Genomic DNA, 21215 nt, shown 5'->3' with positions numbered 1-21215 from the left:
AAAAAAGGCAGCTGGGTTAGTTGGTTTTTATGTATATTTATTTAAAAAAAAAAAACCAATTACCTGATTAGGCTGACAGAATGACCATTAATAGGACTGGCAACTTTACCCTTGGAGTTTTAAGATAAGTTTGTAAGAATTCAGGATGTTTGTCTCAGATTGCTTGATACTAGGGCAACAAGACTGAGCAGAGAGCACTGAAAATCTGAGTCTGGAGGTTAGATATCAATTGTGTTGGGAGTCTGAGATCTGCCCCTTCCATACCATATGGCCCTGCCCAAGTCACTAACCCTCTCCACGCTCCAGTGTGTCATCTGTAATGAGGACAGGGCACTCCCTGCCACATTGTAGCACTGCGGGAACAGAGACAATGTCATCACAAAGGACCATGGGGAGACAGGCTCCCTCACTCACTTCTCTCCTTCCCACTCTTCAGGGCACATCAAGGACTTGTGCTACCATATTCTCACAGCACTCACTGGCCTGAGAACCAGCTGTGGGAGCCCTGTGGTCCTAGTCAACTGCCTATCAGCAGCTGTAGGAACCCTCTGAGGTGTGGCAGGCAGAGGATGTGGTGAGTGCCCAGGCACCCTGCTTTCTGGAGCCCTGCCCACCCCCAACCCTCTCCTTGTTACTAATGACATGGGGACCCACCTGTTCCACTGTGCAACTCCAACTCTGATCCAAGTCAGGCTCCTGAATGTGAGGAAGCCAAGCATGGGAGTGAAAGCTCTAACCATTGCCACTGAGGCACATCAGTCTCTGACCAGGTCCAGCAGCCTCCACGTATATCCCAGTCATTTAACACACATTATCAAATGCCTGCTGCGCACAAGAGTGTGGGTAATAGGATGGTATGGCAGTAAAAGTAAGTACACAGCTCCCACTTCTACCTTTCTGGACTACAAAGAGCTCCTCCTGGTCTTCCTCATCATTTCCTATATAATTACTTCCGGGTCCTCTGGGAGACCAGAGCATTTTGCCTGCTATGAGGTGTCCCCTCATTTGCCACTGCTTAACAGGGAGAAATTCCTCCTGACCTATGTTCCATTGGCTGATCTGGAAGCTGAACCCTTGGAATAGACACCTGCATGCTAGTATTTGCAAAAGGAATGGAAAAGAACCCTTAAATATGAGTAAGTCATGGGAGTAGATATGTAACAGATAGGGTTATATCTCAGTGCCAAATTTTACAGGATATTTCTATTCTATTGCAGTTCACATGTAAATCCAGGTAGTATGTCTCTATTCCACTTAGAAAAAAATGAACAGCCAATGGCCAACGTTTCTATGACTTTTCTCCTTGCTGACAAATCCAACCTGAAGTCTGTGCCTCCTAGGGAAAGGATAGGACAAAGGTACAATTCAGTTCCTCAAGTTTTTCTCCCCCTCTGGGAGAGAAAGGCATTGTCAAAGTACAAACCCAAGTCGGTGTTTTGAAAGCTCATGTCACTTGTTTGTAATAGGAAATCATGTCATCCAAAGTTTCAAAAGTGACTGTGGGGGCTTGTGGTGGGTTGTCAGGGACAGGAGTGGGTGATGCATGTGCAGAGCTAGGCCCGTGGCCAGCACTCTGTGCTGGCCCAGGCCTGTTCCATGGCTGGCTGCTGGAAAAACCAGTTCTCTTCTGACCCACAAAGTAATCCGATGGTGGGGCAAACTCAGGATCTCTCTCAGCCCGGAGATCTGACTGCCTCTTTGACCAGTATCCAAAGGAAAATTCTAGTAAAAATAAGAAAGAAAACTATTAGAACTGATTGATAAATCAGTTGAATTTATTGTTACTATTAGCTAATTGTTTCATATATTTCTTAAAAGCCACTACAAATTATCCAGAGAACAATAATGGCAATAGCAAAACTCTATTACAAGGTATAAGTAATACCTACAAAGAGTATAAAAGACCAGGCTAAGAAATGGGAGTGACTACTTACAGATGGGAAATACAGAAAAAGAGAAATATAGAAAAATCATCTGTTTGACATGACATTGAAGATATTTCATATAGAAAAAATGTCCAACAGAACCATGTGTGAATCCAGGTTAGCACACTGGCACGAAGACCATTTTCAACTGAAATAAAAGAGGCCACTAAAGGCCAGGTGCAGTGACTCACTGCACCTCTAATCCCAACACTTTGAGTGGCTGAGGCAGGTGAATCACGAGGTCAGGAGTTTGAGACCAGCCTGGCCAACATAGTGAAACCCCATCTCTACTAAAAATACAAAAGATTAGCTGGGCGTGATGATGGGTGACTGTAATCCCAGCTACTCAGGAGGCTGAGGCAGGAGAATCACTTGAACCTGGTAGGTGGAGGCTACAGTGAGCCAAGATTGCGCCACTGCACTCCAGCCTGGACAACAGTGCGAGAATCCAACTCAAAAAAAAAAAAAAAAAAAGAGGCTGCTAAAAACAGAGCACACGAGAACACCAAACCTTCATAATACTTTAAAGGCAGGTCCTGAGAAATGGCATTCCGAAGCTGTAAAACCACACAAGGCAGCACGACATTAAAACTTACCCCAAGTGCTTCTGGAAAAAAAAACCATTTTCCATTCACTGGAGAGGTCTTACACCTTAGAGCCCACTTCCCTTACCTTTTCCGCGGTCCCACTCCCGGACGTGTGGCACTCCAGGCTTAGTGTCCTTCCTCTCCTGGACAATGACTTCTACTTTGCTACTCTGGGCAGCAGGACGTGAAGTTAGCACAGCCTCTGGCTCTGGTGGCAAAGGCCCAATAACATTTCCATCTATTTTTTGTAAGGGAATAAGACACTGTTATAACAAAGGCTATTTTTAAAAATACAGAAGACACTAATCCTGAAAGTAAAAGTAACCATCAGTATTTATGAAGTACCTATCATATCTCAGGTAGTAGATTAAGTCTTTTGCATATAACAGGTCATTTAATTCTTGTAACAATCTTAATAAATTTAGTTCCATGTTATCCCCATTTTATAGAGGGGGAAAATTAAGCTCAGAAATGGTACACAGGTAGAAGGTGATATGCGCCAGGGTCCTTGGCTGGGCTGGATGGATTTCAGTCTCTGTGCTCCTCACTATGCCACTCTGCTTCTCCAAACTGGCAATCGCAGGACCAGAAATCCACGAATCACTCAACTAACATCACAACTTCAGGCAAAACAAGTAGAGCCAGCAGGATGAAGAGCTGGGGTCTGGTGTAGGCTGTTCATTTTGGCCACATTTTTAAAATGTAAAAAAAAAATGGATTTTTAAAAAACACCGTGGTGGTGCTTCACATTTTCTGGACATGACAGGTGTTCGGGAGATAGAGCAAAATTAGAGAAACAATCTAAATAGCGTAACATGTTATACAGAGAGCATTTATTTGCAACTAAACAGATGGTTTTCAAATTCCTAAATGTTTCTGGTCTGTTTTGTTCAGACATTAGGAAATGGCCCATGGCTTCACATAAGCTTTGTGAGAGCTGTACAGCTGTATGTTCCTTCATACCACACTCCCCCTTTTCCTCTGGGTAATAGAATGCCCTCAGGCTTCAGTTGAGCATGGGGCGACCTTGCTGGAGTGGCCGTCTCTCAGCTTCTCCTACATTGAGGTGTGGCCCACAGGACTGAGCTCTAGCCAGCAGGATGTAAATGCGTAGGTTGTATGTAACTTCCCACTGACATCTCTAAAAAGAAAGCTGGCTCCCCTCCCCAGTCTCCCGCCTGTCCCTGGGCTGGACCATGAACAGGTGAGCAGGGGAGCGAGCTTTGACTCTGCTGAAGAGAACAATACTCTAGGGAATGGCAGAAATAGCAAGACGGGAGGAAGTCTGGGACTAGATGACCATCTGGGAGAGAGTTACTACCCTGCCCTGGATACCGACTCACCCACCCATCTCCAAGGTCTTAAGTAGAGAAACAGATCTCTATTTGTTGGAGCCATTCTATGTAGAAGTCTCTAGATTGATGGCAATTTAGCCTATACTACCACAACTCTAAGCTAGTCTGACACAGCATGTAATAGTGTTTCCAAGGGGAACTGTGCTCCAAGTTCCAAATCACCAACTTCTGGAGCACAGTTCTTTCGTAAGCTTTGGCAAGCTGTCAATATTCATATTTCTAAATTCTTTTACTATGTAACTTTATAAATATAAATTTCTTTGAATATATATACAATAACCAATAAAAACTATAGCCATAGCAAAAAACTTAAGTCTAAAACATATATACTCACAACTAAACTTTAACTTAAAATATCTTTTTTCTAAGTCCCAATTATAAGACCGTGCCATTCTAAGACGTGACACAATGTATTGTTGCTTCATATCTTGGTTTAAAGCCTACAAATATTGAGTGTCATTCTGCATCATTTTGGTTATAAAAATTGCTCCTGCCGGTACCTCAAAGGTATACTGTTTGCTTAGATATAAAACTAAATGATTAATCTTCACATTGCCAGCCCTATTAACAAGACATCAATGGAACTAAAATTTTCCCCTTTGAAGTTCAGCACCATAGCCATGATATACCTCTGTTTTCTTCTTCTGCTCCACCTTCTTTTGATTTTTTCATCTTTTTTTGTCGAAGTTTGGCAAGTCTTGCCTCTAAGACAGCCTTTCGTTTTTCCTTTATGTTTTCTCGTTTCGTTCTCTGATCTGTAGTCTGAACAGAAAATCAGAATATTATTTACTTGAAACTAAATTTGCAGTATTCCCATTCAAAAAGATGAAATTTTCTAAAAATAGACTAGTTAACTAATCTTCAGGCCACCTCTAAGAAGCTATTCTTGAGATCCTCACAATGAAGCCCTATGAAGTACTCTTATACAAACCCTCTGATGTCTTACAAAGTTTCATAAGGGTTCACAGAGCATCTTGCAAGCCTTAACATTCAAGAAATCCAAACCATTCCTTTCTACACCTTAATCCCTTAAATAACTTTCTATTTTCCCATCCAAGCCACTCCAAAAGTACCACATTTGGCACCAGATTTATTTGTAAGCAGTTATAAAGTTTGAAATGCAAAAACAGTAATGCAACTACCTTTATGCAATTCTGAATATCAATTTTAATTTCTAATTAATTTACTAAATTTTTCTGCAGTATGGTCCAGCAAGAAACCAACTGCTCACATCCGCTTGGGATTTATGTGTACCTGTTCACGCAGCATCTCTAAGGTTTTCATTTGCTTGTTTCTCAGCTCTTTGTCTCGGGCAAAGGCAAAATAACCAACGCCAAGCTGCCGGGCCTCTGAAAGAAGTCCAAATTACCCAAAAGATCAGACTGTCCTGATACTCAACTACACTCAAGCCACATTTCCTACCAAAGCAAAAAGAAACAGTGATATTTGGCACAAGTTTTAAAAATAAAGAGAAAACAGCTAAGCAAAAAACAAAAAAGCAAAGAAACACAAATGTTAGATCAAGTTTTTGTCCTGTTTGCCTAGGGAAGCATAACAAAGGGTCATTTGCTTTCAGTCATGGGCTGTCTCCACTTCTCTTGGGGAACAATCCCTTGGATTACCAGACCCTCTGTCAGGAAGATATTCCCAATGTGAGTATTTAAAAGCTATAAAGTGAACAAAGGAGGTATTTTCAATTTCCAAAGCAGGATCTTTAATTTCCACGTAAGAGCTATTGCTTTATGAATACTTCCCTTTGAGTTTGCCATCAGTTTAAGATTAAAAAAAAAGATTTGCAAAGCTGCAAAAAATAGTCATACCATTTTCCCGAATGTCTTCATAATGTATGGGCCCCATGGGCCTCTTCAGGGCCTCCCTTTCTTCTTCCTCCCATTGCTGGCGCTGAAGTTCTTTTCTCATATCTTCAGATAATAGGGTTTTTTCATTAGCAGGACTAATAAAACTAGCAGGAAAACAGAGCAAAAACTATCTTCAGATAAGGACTAAGATATCAGTTCTTAAGTACAGTCAGTTGGATCACGGATAAATAACACTATTTGATAAAGAATACATGGAACTAGGCCAGGCGCAGCAGCTCATGCCTGTAATCCCAGCACTTTGGGAGGCCGAGGTGGGCAGATCACAAGGTCAAGAGATCCATACCATCCTGGCCAACATGGTGAAACCCCGACTCTACTAAAAAACACAAAAATTAGCTGGGCATGGTGGTGCATGCCTGTAGTCCCAGCTACTCGAAAGGCTGAGGCAGGAGAATTGCTTGAACCCAGGAGACAGAGATTGCAGTGAGCTGAGACTGTGCCACTGCACTCCAGCCTGGTGCCTGGTGACAGAACAAGACTCTGTGTCAAAAAAAAAAAAAAAAGAATACAGGGAACTACAGGCTTCTGAACTTCTACAGAACTGAGGCTTCTGACCCACGATACTGCTGGGAAAACCAGTAAAACAGCCTTCACCTTTCTTTCTTTCTTTTTTTTTTTGAGACTAGTCTTGCTCTGTCACCCAGGTTGGAGTGCGGTGGTGCAATCTTGGTTCAATCTCAGCTCAATGCAACCTCCGCCTCTCAGGTGCAAATAATTCTCCTGCCTCAGCCTCCTGATTAGCTGGGATTACAAGCGCCCATCAACACATACAGCTAATTTTTATATTTTTAGTAGAGATAGGGTTTCACCATGTTTGCTAAGCTGGTCTTGAACTCCTGACCTCAAGTGATCCGCCTGTCTTGGCCTCCCAAAGTGCTGGGATTACAGGTGTGAACCACCTCACCCGGCCAGCCTTCAACTTTCTTAATCAAGCACCATTCTCGTTATATTAGCATGATAGCATCTTGCATAAGCACTTGAGAAAAAAACTTTCCTTTCACAGAGGTCCCAGGCTGAACAGATGAGAGGAGGAACTCTGGGACTCCTATAGATGGTCTCTCATCCAGAGGCATGAAAACTGCTTAACACTATGGCCTGGGCGGTGTATCCTGTCCTTACAGATAGCTGGGCCCTGAGAGGCTCAAGGTTTCTACTCTCCCTTTCTTGTGCCAAGCCAAGGGCTACCTGCAAGATGCCTGAACCTGGAGAACTCAGACAAGGTAGAGCTTCTCCCAACACTTACCACAGGGACTCCAAAGTCCCTGTGGTAAGAGGAATTTATTCCCCTGGATGTTTTAGAGTTATCTCTTTAGGTCTTGTGTTTTAGAGTTATCTCTTAGGTCTTAGGCCCTGCTGAAAAATCTAGTTATAAGGCTCTTACTTCAAAAATGCAACAATGCATAAAGAAAAAGTGAATAAGCTCTTTCCCTGGAGGCACTTGCTTGTGGGATAATCAAGCGCATATTCTCAAACCACTTTCTCCACAATGGCTGGTTTGCTGGTTTCGGCTTATTCTATACATGTTACTCTGTAGTCAGGCATCCTTCCAAGTGAAAGAGACAGCTTCTACTCATCCACCAGTCATCAGGCTGTTCCCCAAGTGTGGATTATGTGTGTGTATGCATGCTAACCACTAAAAAGTGCTTCAGTAAATATTGACACACACATATATACATATATGTATGTACATATGAATATACATGTGTGTATACATATATGTATGTATGTGTATATATATATATATATATATATATATATATAGATGTATGTATATATAAATATCTTACTGGAGCAATGGAGATCATTAATTATAAAACAGCCCCCTCACAAAACAATCCCTGTGGTTGCATTTCAGACCTGAGCAGAGCTCTGCATACACACACACTTACAGTCTCCCCTGAAGATTTTTATCCATCTCCAGCAGATCTGGCAAATCCTTTCTCATACAGCGCCGGGAACGTCCCAAAGAGTCCACATAATCCACCCTGAAATGAAAGTGAAAGGATATGAAGAACTTGTACACATATACAAATCCCTAAGTCAGGGAGTTGGTGAACAGTGAAGATAGGCCTCACTACCAAGAAGAGCCCCTCAACCTAAGAGACCACTACCACTGACAGGAATATGCTTTTTAAAGTTGACACACAATAAACCCACTGTGCCCTTTTAGAAACTATTGACAATAATTTTGATCATTTATGAACTTACTTTAATCTAGCTGAGACAATTCCAGATATTTATCAGTATCTTTTTTTTTTTTTGAGATGGAGTCTTGCTCTGTTGCCAGGCTGGAGTGCAACCTCCACCTCCTGGGTTCAAGCGATTCTTCTGCCTCAGCCTCCCGAGTAGCTGGGACTACAGGCACGTGCTATTTATCAGTATCTTAATAACTTTGTCTTGTGCCTGAGATTCTCAACTTGCTCATTTTCTCACAGTCTTCAAGTCTGACTTTTTATTCGCTCTCTTATTTCCTCTAATTAGTATAATTCTACCCAATGTATTAGCAATTTCTTAATGTAAGAAATTCACAGTATTTTTCAGAGTTGGACTCTTCTTAATTAGGAGGAAGCCAAACACCACACCTCTCTCCTCATCTCTGCTCAAACTAGACAGTAGTGAGACAGCTAAGCCATGCAGATAGCAAGGCAAAACGAAATATTCTGACTTTCTACAATAGAAAATATGGACAGATTTTCATGAAAAATATCTCATTTGCATTATGATTCAACAGATATTTTACTTTTTAAATTATGGGCTGATAATCTCCTACAGCCTTTAGCAGGGTACTGAATACACAGTAAGGGTCCAATAAATACTAGCTGGCAGACCAATTCAGCTAGATATGTGACTTTGCTTTTGTTAGCAATTTTTTTTCCTCTCAAGCAATGCTGATTTCAATTGTTAGTTGTGATTTAAAAACTGAGTGTTTACTCCAGTACTGAAGCTGATTATCACAAGAAATAAAACCTCTGACTGCAGCAAGCAGTTTCTTTCTTTCTTATTTTCTTCCCAAATGGATGGGGGAAGAAAACCATCTAGCCAGATGGTCTGTGTAATTATTTACAGTATCTTTATGGAAAGATTTTCTACCACCTGGAATTTAACTACCAAAAGGATTTTACAAGCAATTACAATTCTGGAGCTTAATTTAAAAACAAACAAAAAAAAGTGTTAGAACTGCTTGCAGTGCGTCTTCCTTCACCATATGGTGGCATGTGACACCTTCAATTGCCCTCCAAACTCTTCAAATCACTGGAAAATTGCTTGTAATCACACAGGCATTAATAAGCAAAAATTTTTAAAAAGACATTAGACCTTTCAAAGGAGATGAGATTTCTGTTATGAAAAGCAATCATAGACTATTGTTTCTGGAGAAGGCCTCCAAAACATAAAGATCCCACTAAATAGAAGTGGCAAGACAGGAGCCAACCATGGCTCCACCTAATCAGCAATCACCCTCTAAGCAACCCCTGCAGGTAAACAAAGCTTTCGTCAGGCAAGGAAGGTAATACAGGCGGACTAACAGCCATGCCATGTTTCAAGGGTCTGGGGAAGTTAAGGCACACACCCATGAAACACTTATTAACAACACTGGGTATATAAAGACTACCAAAAGTTTGCTAAAATTTTTTTCTGATAATGAGGCCTGGTATGTGTCAATAATAAATGAAAGGTAATACCCGAAGAGCAGGAAGTATAGTAAGTGCTACCTGACTTCAGATGAGAAAGCAATCACTTAGAGATTAGAAATGATAGGCCAGGGATGGTGGTTCACACCTATAATCCCAGCACTTTCGGAGGCCCAGGTGGGAAGATTGTTTGAGCCCGGGACTTCAAGAAGAGCCTGGGTAACATAGTGAGACCTTGTTTCTACAAAAAATAAAAATAAAAAACTGAGGCAGCAGGATTGTGTCAGCTCAGGAGGTCAAGGCTACAATGAGCCATGATCACGCCACTGCACTCTCACCTGGGTGGAGACCCTGCCTCATAAATAAATAAGAAAGAAAGAAAGACATGATGAAGAAAGGCATCAACAGAAGAGACTCATATGTTCTCTTTTGGTTCCTTATAGCTTGCAGCCTGTTCCAAGTGGTATCAAACTATTTAGCTATAAGTTTTTAAGAAAGTAGGTAAGACGACACCTGTTTTATCCCAATGAGAATGTTATTTCTGAACCAACACGGACACCCTCAGTGGAATGAAGATGCAGTTTCTCTGCCATCCACAGTAGCCGGGACTGCTCTCTTCAGCGCATCAGTGACTGCCCACAGGGTCAAAGGCTGACAAAAGATCAATGCATGCTGCAGAGTCCTGAGCAGTTCCTAACAAATGCCCGCCATGATGAAGATATCTGCACCTTAAAGGGAGGATGAGTAGGATCCCAAAGGCAAGAGGGTGGGTTCCCAGGAAACTGTCAGAGCATCAGTAGAGCTCTCAGCAATTTCAAGCGCTGTGGAACAAGCTTCCAAACAATAATACCTTAGGTAGAAAAAAACCATTGTAACAGAATTCCCATTCTGGTCTCTCTACTTATGGATACATTAAGTCTGTTTAAGGAAAAGACTAGTTTTCACCTACATATAGGCAAAATTCAGGAAAATGTCAGTAATAAAGGTTTACAAAATGCCTTTTTATACTCCACAGGCAGCACTTTCTTGTGTAGCCCAGAATGCTCTTACTATTTGAAGGGAGTTTCAAGCAAAGGAATAAGGCATTATAATCTCTGTTTTACAAGGGGAGATCCTGAGCCTCAAAGACTGAGGAACCTAATTAGGATCATACATCCAGTAAAAAGTGCGGCTAGAGCCGTCCAAGGCCCATGGGCCCACACCACACTGCCAAACAACGTCACAGCCGGAGTAAGACATACTGCACCACCTCTGCCAGCTTCCTTCTCCTAGATGATGACTCTCCACCATGTCAGAACAAGGACATGCGTAAGGCAGCAGGAAAGGTACAAAAGGAAGGCGCTCTGCCCACACTGCTTCATGTTAGTGAGTCAAGCAAACCAAGTCTGCCAGCCACAAAGTCTCCCTGAGCCTGGCACAGGGCGGGGCACACAGCAGGAGCCCAGTCAGTAGTTATAATTCTTTGTAATTATTGTAATTATGTCTTCATTTGAGCTACTGTTTTTACATCTATAATAACCTAATCCAATCTAACTTAAAGGGAAGTCTCAAAAGAAAGAACACCCGGGAATAACAGAGAAATGGCTTCACAACAACCCAACAAAATCACTCCCAAAATGTCGCACAAGTCTGAGGATGTTCCTCTGAGCTAATCCATGATATAACCAACCATTCTTCGCTGGGGTCTTGGGGAGGAGAGATCTCTCTCTCAGGAAGGTTTTCCTCATCATCCTCGCTTTCTCCTGCCTTTTGAGAATCTCTACGGGCACCAGATGCCTCCATTTCTTTGCGCTTGTCTATGATCTTCTGCGTGAAATCCACAAGGTACATATCCTCCACTTCTTCATCTAGGACATAAAATCAATTTTCAGACATCAAAGAGTAAAATCACACATGGAATTGACAAGAAGCAGTCACATTCATTGCCTGGTGGCCCTATCACCCCGACAGCTCCACTCCCCAAACGTTTACAAAGACACAGAGCCACCTTGGGAATTGACATATACTACACAAAAAAATCTTGAGAAAGCCTAGAGTTTTCTGTTGCCTCATCAATACACTACCTGAGTGACCAGTATCATCTTAGAATGTCATTTTAAGATAACACAACAGTCTGATTTTATGTAATTCATCCAACCAACTATATCATACAGAAGCAAAACTGAATTTTCCATGTCATCAGATCAGGACAGCAGAACTTCTTGCTTTAGGTGTTATATATCTGTCTAAAATGTGGGCTGGATCACTAACTCTGATTACATTGTTGTGGTATGGTGTTTTAAAGATCATAATACAGGTAAAATAAGTCATATGAGTTCTTGTCAAGCCAACAATAACCTAATCCAATCTAACTTAAAGGGAAGTCTCAAAAGAAAGAAACACCAATTCTAGTCATGGAGCCAAGCCCTGAATGGCATACAGATATGAAAGACGCCCTCAGCCCACAAGGCTTATGGTCCACTTGAGGAGCTAAAACCCACACTGAAAGTAAAACAACAATCCGTGACTTACCTAATTTAACCCAGGATAGCTCATATAGCACAAATAATGTATACCTAAAGTTTCACTTCACTGGATTTAGGACAGTCATTTGAGTCTTTTTTTCCAAGGACAGAGATTAAGCTATATTGAACCAACATTAGGCTCCCTATTACAAGCAGTGGTGTTTTCCCCACTTTAGAGTGAAGAAAAACTGAGGCTCCAGAACATAACTTGGCCAAACTTGCAGGTCTAACATATCCATTGGGAGGTGGGCTTTCTGATTTTGACAAAATCAGGTCTCTACACTCACACCCCTTTGGATCTGATTTCTATATTAACAATATAAGCAAAATTTGAGTCAAAAGAGAAAAAGACTTTAATAAAATAAAGTTATTTTTAAAACCACAAAATAACTGAAATGAAAGGGAGATGTAGTCTGAGCTATCAGGCCATAGCTAGCGAGGCCCCCTGGTAGGCGGCCATCCTGCTGCCTCTTCAGGAAGAAGGCAAAGCCTCTCCCACACTGCCTAGCTTTGCTGAGTGCCTGACCTTCCTGTGCTGGGCTCTTGTTGTACAGGGAAAGTGCCCCTGCTGCCTGGAAAGAAGCGGCCAATGACCTAGGGTCAGCCTGGCCTCTTTCCTATTGCACCTGGGTCCCAGCCATGCTAGGCTAGGTGCCTCGTTGGCCTCTGGCCCTGCCCTTCCTCGGCTGGTCTGCTCACCAATCTACCCCTGCAGGATCCCTGTCTCCAGCTTACCAAAGCTAAGCCCACCTTCTCTCAAAGACTTCCCTGATTACATATTCACTTTCCCTGCCTTTTAGCAATGAAATAGGCATGGCCTCATAAAATCTCTTCTACTATTGTCTAATTATGGATTGGGATTTTTATGGGGGTATGAGAAAAGGGAGTTTTTTGTTTTTGTTTTTTAGGGACAGGGTCCCACTCTGTCACCCAGGCTGGATCATAGCTCACTGCACCCAGGATGTGGTGGCATAATCAATATAACCTTGAACACCTGGGCTCAAGCCTCAGGCTCCTAAGTAGTAGGACTATAGGCATAAGCCACCATGTCCAGCTTATTTTTAAATTATTTTTTTGTAGAGACAGAGTCTCACTATGTTGCCCAGGCTGGTTTTGAACTCCTGGCCTCCCAAAGTGCTGGAATTACAGGTGTGAGCCACTACACCCAAATAGGTTTAAAGCAATTATATGCACATCACAGGGGGGAAAAAAAAATAGAAAAAAGAGGGAAAATAGGGAAAGAAGAAACATAACTATAGAACCTGACAGAACCACAATTCCGCCCAGCCCCACCCACCCCGTTTTAGCACAGCTATAATTGTAGGTTAACTGCAACCTACTCAGACCTTGTTCCCTAACTTTGCTTTGTGCTGTGCCATTTTCCTCCGCTGGACGATCCTGCCTTGAGGGCAGAGGCAGAGGATCTGCTTCCAGTATTTGTTTGTCCCCTCTTAGGTACCTAACATGCTGCCAGGCATCCACCAGACAATTGGTAAATATTGCTGATTTTCTTGTCTCTGTGCAGCCACAGAAAGTAAAATTTTGATGTCTAAATTTTCCATCTACTCTTAGTTATTTTAACAAGTAATGTAATATCAAAGGTCTGCATGAATTACAGAAAGTGAAGTAGAAATAAATAATTTTATTTACCTATAAAGTCTCCTTTAGTCATTTTTTCATATAATTTGGCTTTTTCTTCCAATTTTTCCCTAGGAGAAAAAAAATACAAATATTAGAAATGGTCTTATAACTGTCCCTCCTGGTTGCCCCCACACTCCCTACCTGACAGGCACCATCTGTCCATTAGGCCCAGCCTGTCAAGGCGACCACAACTAGCACAGTCCACACCATCCTGAGGAGACCCTCAGACCACCCTGCCCCATGTCTGCTCTGCTAAGGAAAACACAAGCTTCATGAGTGCATGGCCCGTATTCTCTCATTCATCACTGGGTCCCAGGGCCTAAAATAATATCTGGCACACAATAGGTTCTCAATCAATATTGGATGAATGAATAAGTGAATAAACTGACTTAAGCTTCCAACAACTTAACTGCCAACTTAAAACAAACATTAGCATTCCAACAAAGCAGCCTCTCTGCTCACAGTAATTCTGATATTTTTCAGTGGTCACAGACCATGAGAGGGTAAGCAATTCTTTATTCTGGAAATACTTAATGATGGTAAAGAGAAGCCCCAAAGAGGTCATCTGAGAGTTCTCTCATGAATGATCACTCTTAATCATGTCAGAAACATTCCTCTTTTATTTTACACATCCATTCACCAAGTACTTATTGCATACCTCCTACCTGCCAAGCACTGTTTTAGGCACTGAGGACTCACAGCCATGCTAGGATAGGTGACTCTGTTGACCTCTGGCCCTGCCCTTCCTTGGCTGGTCTGCTCACCAATCTACCCCTGCAGGATTCCTTTCTCCAGCTTGCCACTAAGCCCACCTTCTCTGGGAGTTTCTATTCTAGAGACGGAGAAGGACAATAAACAAAGCAATGAAAAGGAGGATCTGAGACAGTAAGAGGAGCTATGAAACAAACAGACGCATGCCAGCAGAGGCCCCTTGACATGCAGTAATGCAGTGTGTGGTGGACCGGCTCACTCATATCAGGCTTCTAAGACCCCTGTTTTGGAGGGCTCTTAATGTAACTAGCTGGGTCATCAGAGGATCTTCCTGTTTTAATGAAAACAAAACAAAACAAAATTTACAGTCAAACAAAACACGAAGCAACAAGCGTCAGGTTAGAGTGAGTGGGCGGGACACTAACTGAGAGGGGCAGTCAGGAGAAACCTCTCTGAACATGACAACTGAACTATGGCTTCTACAACAAGAAGCAGCCAACCACGGGAGGATTTGCGGGCAGGGGAGGCAGGTAAGAAACAGGAAAGATTAAGTGAGAATGAGCTTGACATGTTCAAGAAAGAGGGACAAGTAGAGCAGAGGGTGCTGAGCAAAAGAGAGAGGGTGCAAAACGGAGACAGAGGCAGCAACGAGGGCATATGAGAAAGGATACGAAGCTTGGTGCAGTGTCGCAACAGTTTTCAGGGATCAGGAACAGTCTACAAGTGGATAATCAAAATCAAGGAAGGTGTCAGAGAAATGACCGCTGGATTTAGTAGATGAAGATGTCACTAGTGACTTGAAAGAACAATTTGTTCTGGTGAGTTAGAAAGATGGAATTCAGAGCATGAGAGCAGGGACACTACCTGCAACCCCTAAGTGCCACACACTATGTATCTCCTTTAATTCCCCAAAGGACTTTGTAAGCTAAGTATTAACCACCTCACTTCATAAAGAAAGAGTCTTAATGGATAACTAACTTGCCCAAGGCCTTCCACCTCAAAAAAGCCTGGGACTGGGCTTGCATGTTCTGAGCTCTGGAGGGAGGAAGATGTACTGCAGATGTCTTGACTCCCACAGCACAGCAAAACCAAAGTGCCACATAAAAGTTACTGCACAGAAAAAGCACAGCAAAGTGCCAAGAAAAACTCTTGATACGCAGAGTAAAATAATAAAAGATCATGAAACCTTTGGACAAAATTAACATTCTGAGAATATGTCCAAGAGTGGAAATATGTCTCAAAACTGATCATATCTTTAAGTAAAGCCTGAGGTCTGCTGGAGACAGGTCAAATGCTAAGAAAAAAAGTCCCCAAATAGGCTAATATTCTGTCTTCTATTTTCAGACCCAAGACTGTTGAGCAACCTTGGCAACTACTGTTTGCAACTACAGGAATTTTATTATTCCGTATATCCAAAAGCACACATAACAGTCATACCAAACATTGTAACTTGGGATTTTCTCTGAGGGTGATGCTGTCTTTTCTTTAGAAAAATAATAAAGATGGAATGACAGAATTAGAAAAATAATCATTCTGAAACCATCAATGTGATAACTGGTAACTATCAAGGCTCATCAATGATGACAGATCATTGCATAGAAAACCAGTTGGTAAACAGGATATTCACACAGTCTCCAAATTTCCCACTTCAGATTACTACTAATTACAAATCAGGGAGGCACCTTTACAATGGAGAAACCAAGCACACATACCTCAACCAAGTAATTAAACTCATCATCACCAATAATGACTCAAACTGACCTTATGAGCCTCCTGATGTGATTCAATGGGAAGGACACACCACCATCTATGCAGTATTCTTACCAAAAACATTTCATGTGACTCTTATTGGTTGTGGGACATTGCAGAAATAACTGGCCTGGACCCTTTAAAAATGTTAATGGCATAACAGACAACCAAAAGGTAAGGAAACTGTTCCAGATTAAAGAAAACTAAACAGAGATGACAACTACATACAATGTATATATAATCTTTGAATCCTGGATTAAATTTTTTAAAAAATCTATAAAGTATATAATTATACTGGGACAAATGGTGAAACCTGAATATGGACAATAAAATAGATAATACTATTTTATCAGTATTATATTTCTTGGGTATGATAGCGGTATTGTGGTTATGTAGGAAAATGTCCTTGTTCTCAGAAGATATATGCTGAATGATTTAGAGGGAAAGTGTGATGCTTAACAAAGTCTCTCTCTATACGTATGTGTGTGTGACAGAGAGAGACAGAGGGATAGCACATTTGACAAGATGTTAACTGGGGAATTTAGGTGAAGAATATTATAATGTTCAATGTACCCTTGAAGTTTTCAAAATAAAAGGCTAGGGAAAACATTAAGGGTTTCCAGATTGTAATGTCATCCCACCTAGCTCACACCATGGGGAACCACACCATGGGGACACTTTTTAGAAATGTGTGATAATCTTAGTGTCTAACAAAGGCTGGAAGCAGGAATGTTTCACCTTTTAAACTATGACTATGTCTAATCTTTTTATAAGACTACAGATATATCTGCAAATTATATTATTTTTAGAGTACTTATAGGGTACTGAGCTAGAAGGATGTTAAAAATAAAATTTGTAACTTGAACAAAATTTGAACTTCCATTTCTTTGCCTGGGTAGCCTCAAAGGTAACTACATTTACCAGAGCTTATAACTTTACCTTGCTTTGTCTAAAGTCTTCTGTTCCTCAATCTTCTGTTCAGCATCCTTCTCAGCTCGATTTGAAACGCCTACATTCTGTTTGCTCCAGATACTTGGTTTCTGGAGAATAATTTTAGAAGACAAAATAGAGCCACATGATTACCAAAAATCTCTACTTGTGCATCAAGAAAAAAAAACAAAAAAAAACAAAGGAGATCATGAGATCTTATGAATCAACGGAGATAACTAGATAAGCTGTGTCCTACAAAGATGCTGACTATACATGGCAAGCAGGAGCTGAAAAAAGAGCCCTAAATTATATAACAAACTTTTAATTTTATTTTTATTTTTTTAAGACAGGATCTCACTCTGTCACCCAGGCTGGAGTGTAGTGGTGCGATCTCAGCTCACTGCAGCCTCAACATCCTGGGCTCAAGTGATCCTCCCTCCACAACTTCCCAAGTAGTTGGGATTACAGGTGTGAACCACCACACCCAACTAATTTTCTGTAGAGATGGAGTTTTGCTACGTTGCTCAGGCTGGTCTCGAACTCCTGGGCTCAAGTGATCTGCCTGGCTCAGCCTTCCAAAATGATGGGGTTAGAGGTGTGAGCCACCATGCCCAGCCCAAAGAACTTCCTTTATGAGTGTAGAATCACTTCCTGCTATCTTTTATCTCCTGAATGATTACAACCTAAGTCAAGATTAACAAAAATATACATATTACAGAGAATTACTAATACAAATAGTAGACAATATTGCCTCCAAAACTGAAAAAAATCATTCCCAGCTCTCAAACACCCTAATATTTTCTGCTATATTCCTGTATTATCTAATTATTTATCTCTATCTGGATACATAACACCTATATAACCAGATAACCTTCCATGAGAAATGTAAACAATCCACATTTTTCCAAAAGAAGTGCTAGAGTTAGCACATGACCATGTACTTTTACATAATCTTACTAATTTCTATTTTAATAACATTTCATGCAGATATTCAAATACAAGATAGATTTTTCCTTAACATTTATGTGTATAGATACCACTGACAATTTTAAAACACTTATAATTCTCCCATGTTTGGAACCAGTGGAGATAATTCGATCTTATTTTTTACCTTATTAGTTGTTTTTGGTTTTCCAAAAACACCAGAATCTTTTAGAAGTTTTTCTTGTTTGAATTCTTCTTGTTTTCGGAAGAGTTCAGCCTTAAGATCTACCAACTAGAATAAAAGCAGTAAGTAAACAAAAATATTTTATTAAATTGTTTAAACATAGAATCCAGTATAAAAATTAAGCTAAGTTATGTTTCATTCTACCTCTGTTGCAAATGCATTTCTATTCAACACTCAAAGCTTTCCTTAGGCAAGGAGAAAGTGATAAAGCAAAAGAAATTAATGAAGTGTGCATCTTTTAGTTTCAGATTACACTTGCATTATTCAGTACCTTCTCTCTGAATAGCACTGCATTCATTTAATCATCACAACTTATTATTTCTACAGGGAAATGCTGTTATTTCAACACTATCTGAGCAACCCAGTTTGCTCATGGCACTTAACAATGAAGAGCAGGATACAAACGTGATTTAGACATTCTCCCTGCCTCAAAGAGCCTACAATGTAACAAGGAAGGTAATTTATAATACCAGTAAAATGTAACAAATGACTCTAGATTGGAAGAAAGTAGCACACAAGTTCAGATAAGGGAGCATTTCCTTCTGAGCAGAGTGATCAGAGAAAGCTTTGAACAGAGCCTTTAAAGATACATTAGTTTAACTGCTACAAATAAAACAGACTTGGTGAATTACAACAGCTCCACGTTTTACTTAATCCATTTCAAAAACCGTAAGTTTGGCTGAATCACATGTTCAAGAACAGGAAAGAAGGTCAAGGCAAAGGGAATGGGGCAGTTGGATGAATATTGGTGCCTTTCCCTCAGCTACATTAGTCGCCCCTGCCTATGCTGCAAAAAAAGAACATAATAACAGTTTCCTTTTTAAAGGTCCAGGTACAGCTGCTTATATGGTTGGGCATTTGTAAATCGGACACTTAATCACTGACTTAATCATCAGATATTTTAAAAATCACTTTATTTTTTAAGGAAAATGAAAATGGCTGAGTTCAATTTCCATTCTGGAAGAAACTGATTTAAAAGGTAACCATTTAATAATGCAAAGGGCAGTTTCATTGCAGACCCTAATATTGTAAATTCTTAAAAATAAATGAAAAACTTCTTTTTTCTTCTAAGCTTACCTAACCACGCCAATTTTCCAGCCACATATTTTCCTATTCTACAACTGCCTTGGACTTTAAAAGATGCTCAAAAAATTGTAAATTCGCAAATAGCATTCTTATTACAATTATTGCTAATTTTGGACTGTCAGTATTAGACAAGGAAAGGGACTCGAATATTGGAACACCTGTATGTTTTCCTTCGTATTCCCTTTGCGTCCTAATACCACCGTAAATTCAAGATTAAATCAAAGGTTGGGCAATTTGCTCCGATGATGAAAAGGCAGCAGCTTTGGAGTCAGCTAGACTGAGTGATCAAGGGTCTATCACTAAGATTTTTTGAGATGGAGTTTCGCTCTTATTGCCCAGGCTGGAGGGCAACAGCGCGATCTTAGCTCACCGCAACCTCCACCCAGGTTCAAGCGATTCTCCTGCCTCAGCCTCCTGAGTAGCTGGGATTACAGGTGTGCGCCACCACGCCTGGCTAATTTTTTATACTTTAAGTAGAGACAGGGTTTCTTTCTCCATGTTGGTCAGGCTCCCGACCTCAGATGATCCGCCCATCTCGGCCTCCCAAAGTACTGGTATTACAGGCGTGAGCCACCGCGCCCGGCTATCGCTAAGATTTCTGTATGTAAGCTGGGGAAAGCGACTTCATCTTTCTGGGCCTCAGTTTCATCATCTATAAAACGGAGATATTCATAGCACCTACCTCCTAAAGCTATTGGGAGGGTTCAATAAGATAGTGCATATAAAGTGCTGGCACAAAATATGTACTTAGAACAAGTTTTCTTTCTAGAGTAGCTACTTTAATAAAACTGCTTACATCCTTTCAGGCCTCACAGGTACCCATGGCTGCATTAACAACTGTTTAGTTCCAGGGTGGGATACGCTGGGCACTCTCGGGTCCTGCAGAGTAAATCACACTCTAAAGTTCTAGAAGGACGTTGGGGGTTCCTGGATTGGAGGAGAAGCCTAGAAGGGGGTATGTCTGCCTAGCAAAAAGAGGCTAGGGTTCTTCCCAACTGTAAGGGAGAAGGCTGGCGAGGTGCAGGTCCTTGCGGGCAAGGCAGAGGGGAGGCCCGGAGATTCGTAACCCACGGGAGACCAGGTTCAGACCCATGTCTGAAGAGTGAAGGTTGGTCCAGGTGCAAACCAGAGGAGAGAAGCCCAGTTCAGGATCCTGTAAGTAAGAAAACTGAACCGCATCCCCGTCGGAGAAGATAAACCACGTCGGAGGTTCCTGTTTGAGGGGAGAGGTGTCTGGGTCCCCAGACAAGCTAGGTCTACATTTTTGTCTGACGAGACAGGGAGAATCCGGAGCCCGTGGCGTTACCACACACCCTCACTCACCGAGGAGGCCGTGACGTCCAAAGGCTTTTTCCTCCGGTCCATGGTCGTGTCGGAGTGTCCCGGCCCCAAAAAGGACCCTTCCGATCCTCCGCAGACCTCGAAAGCCTGCCTCCGTCGCAACCGGAAGTGTCTTCGATAGCGACACTGAGTTTGCGTGAGTTTGCGACGCGAGTTTCTGAGCTCGACGCCATCTTGAGGAGGTCAGAGCATGATGCGTATTGCCTTTGCCACCATTTTGGAAAGGTCAGAGTGTGCGGAGGTTGACGCTAACTGATAAGGTCATCTTGAGGGCGAAAGGTAACAAGGGTTAGTGTGGGCGCCATGTTGAGAAGGGCCAGATACAGCTTTTGATAGTAATGGACGCCATATTAGGTGGGGCGGATGTGGGATTGGGGACAAAAATAACGCCATCTTGGGGAAGGCTGACGCTTGAGTGAGTGAACTCTTAGCGTCTCGGAAAACGTGGTTTGGGAAGACCCGAAGAATTTAACTACAATTCGAGGACTTGCTGTCTGGCACTTTTCAACGTTAAATAGTTGGCTCTTACAAGAGCGTACGAGACAAGGATTATCATGTTAATCTTAGCAGAAATATCAATAATAGTAGCTAAGAACTACATTACTATAGTGCTTATTATGTGCCACTTTAGATATTTCAGCTCTTAACGTGAACTCCAAAAAAAAAGAAAAAAGGACGTGAACTGCATCTTCACGGCTTACTGCCTACG

At 41.6% G+C, this 21215-nt stretch overlaps 2 protein-coding genes and 1 long non-coding RNA gene across 12 annotated transcripts in view; 1 reads left to right on the top strand and 2 right to left on the bottom strand.

Annotated features, from left to right (window-relative positions):
- C15H3orf20 (chromosome 15 C3orf20 homolog) overlaps positions 1 to 928 on the bottom strand; it is a 114191-nt gene extending 113263 nt beyond the window's left edge. For 7 of the 9 annotated variants that reach the window (XR_008476836.2, XM_054245965.2, XM_054245962.2 and 4 more), the window contains exon 1: positions 64 to 318. The gene's annotated coding sequence lies outside the window, so the exon portion shown is untranslated. Of the gene's footprint in view, positions 1 to 63; positions 319 to 654 lie in introns of those variants that run through there. The other 2 variants (XM_035273753.3, XM_054245964.2) reach the window with 1 other exon arrangement.
- CCDC174 (coiled-coil domain containing 174) lies at positions 21 to 20610 on the bottom strand. The gene is made up of 11 exons (XM_002758654.7): positions 20489 to 20610; positions 18023 to 18127; positions 16921 to 17021; positions 13531 to 13589; positions 11046 to 11223; positions 7637 to 7732; positions 5688 to 5830; positions 5122 to 5216; positions 4497 to 4629; positions 2598 to 2750; positions 21 to 1722 (listed from the first exon to the last, which is right to left on the bottom strand). Exons 1-11 carry the CDS (start codon positions 20528 to 20530, stop codon positions 1445 to 1447), a joined length of 1383 nt encoding a protein of 460 aa, XP_002758700.4. The 5' UTR covers positions 20531 to 20610; the 3' UTR covers positions 21 to 1444.
- Positions 409 to 11047, top strand: LOC118147685 (uncharacterized). Of its 2 annotated transcripts, XR_013527519.1 has the most exons (4): positions 409 to 574; positions 5070 to 5519; positions 6751 to 6967; positions 8012 to 11047. It is a non-coding gene; the product is annotated as an uncharacterized LOC118147685 (long non-coding RNA). The 2 variants fall into 2 exon arrangements; XR_004734120.3 differs by lacking the exon at positions 8012 to 11047 and having other exon boundaries at positions 6751 to 7643.
- Positions 20611 to 21215: the final 605 nt, after the last annotated feature.

This window comes from Callithrix jacchus, chromosome 15 (genome assembly GCF_049354715.1).
Source record: "Callithrix jacchus isolate 240 chromosome 15, calJac240_pri, whole genome shotgun sequence".
Classification (NCBI taxonomy): domain Eukaryota; kingdom Metazoa; phylum Chordata; class Mammalia; order Primates; family Cebidae; genus Callithrix; species Callithrix jacchus.
The sequence above is the reverse complement of the archived record's forward strand: the minus strand, read 5'-3'. Positions and strand labels throughout refer to the sequence as shown.

What these genes read in the sequence shown, in the direction of transcription:
- CCDC174 (XM_002758654.7), bottom strand. Translation starts at nt 20,530, where the DNA reads ATGGACCGGAGGAAAAAGCCTTTGGACGTCACGGCCTCCTCG. An exon ending in TGGACGTCACGGCCTCCTCG is followed by an intron (nt 18,128 to 20,488) that starts GTGAGTGAGGGT and finishes CTTTTATTCTAG; the next exon opens with TTGGTAGATCTTAAGGCTGA. An exon ending in GGAGTGGGACCGCGGAAAAG is followed by an intron (nt 1,723 to 2,597) that starts GTAAGGGAAGTG and finishes TATTTTTACTAG; the next exon opens with AATTTTCCTTTGGATACTGG.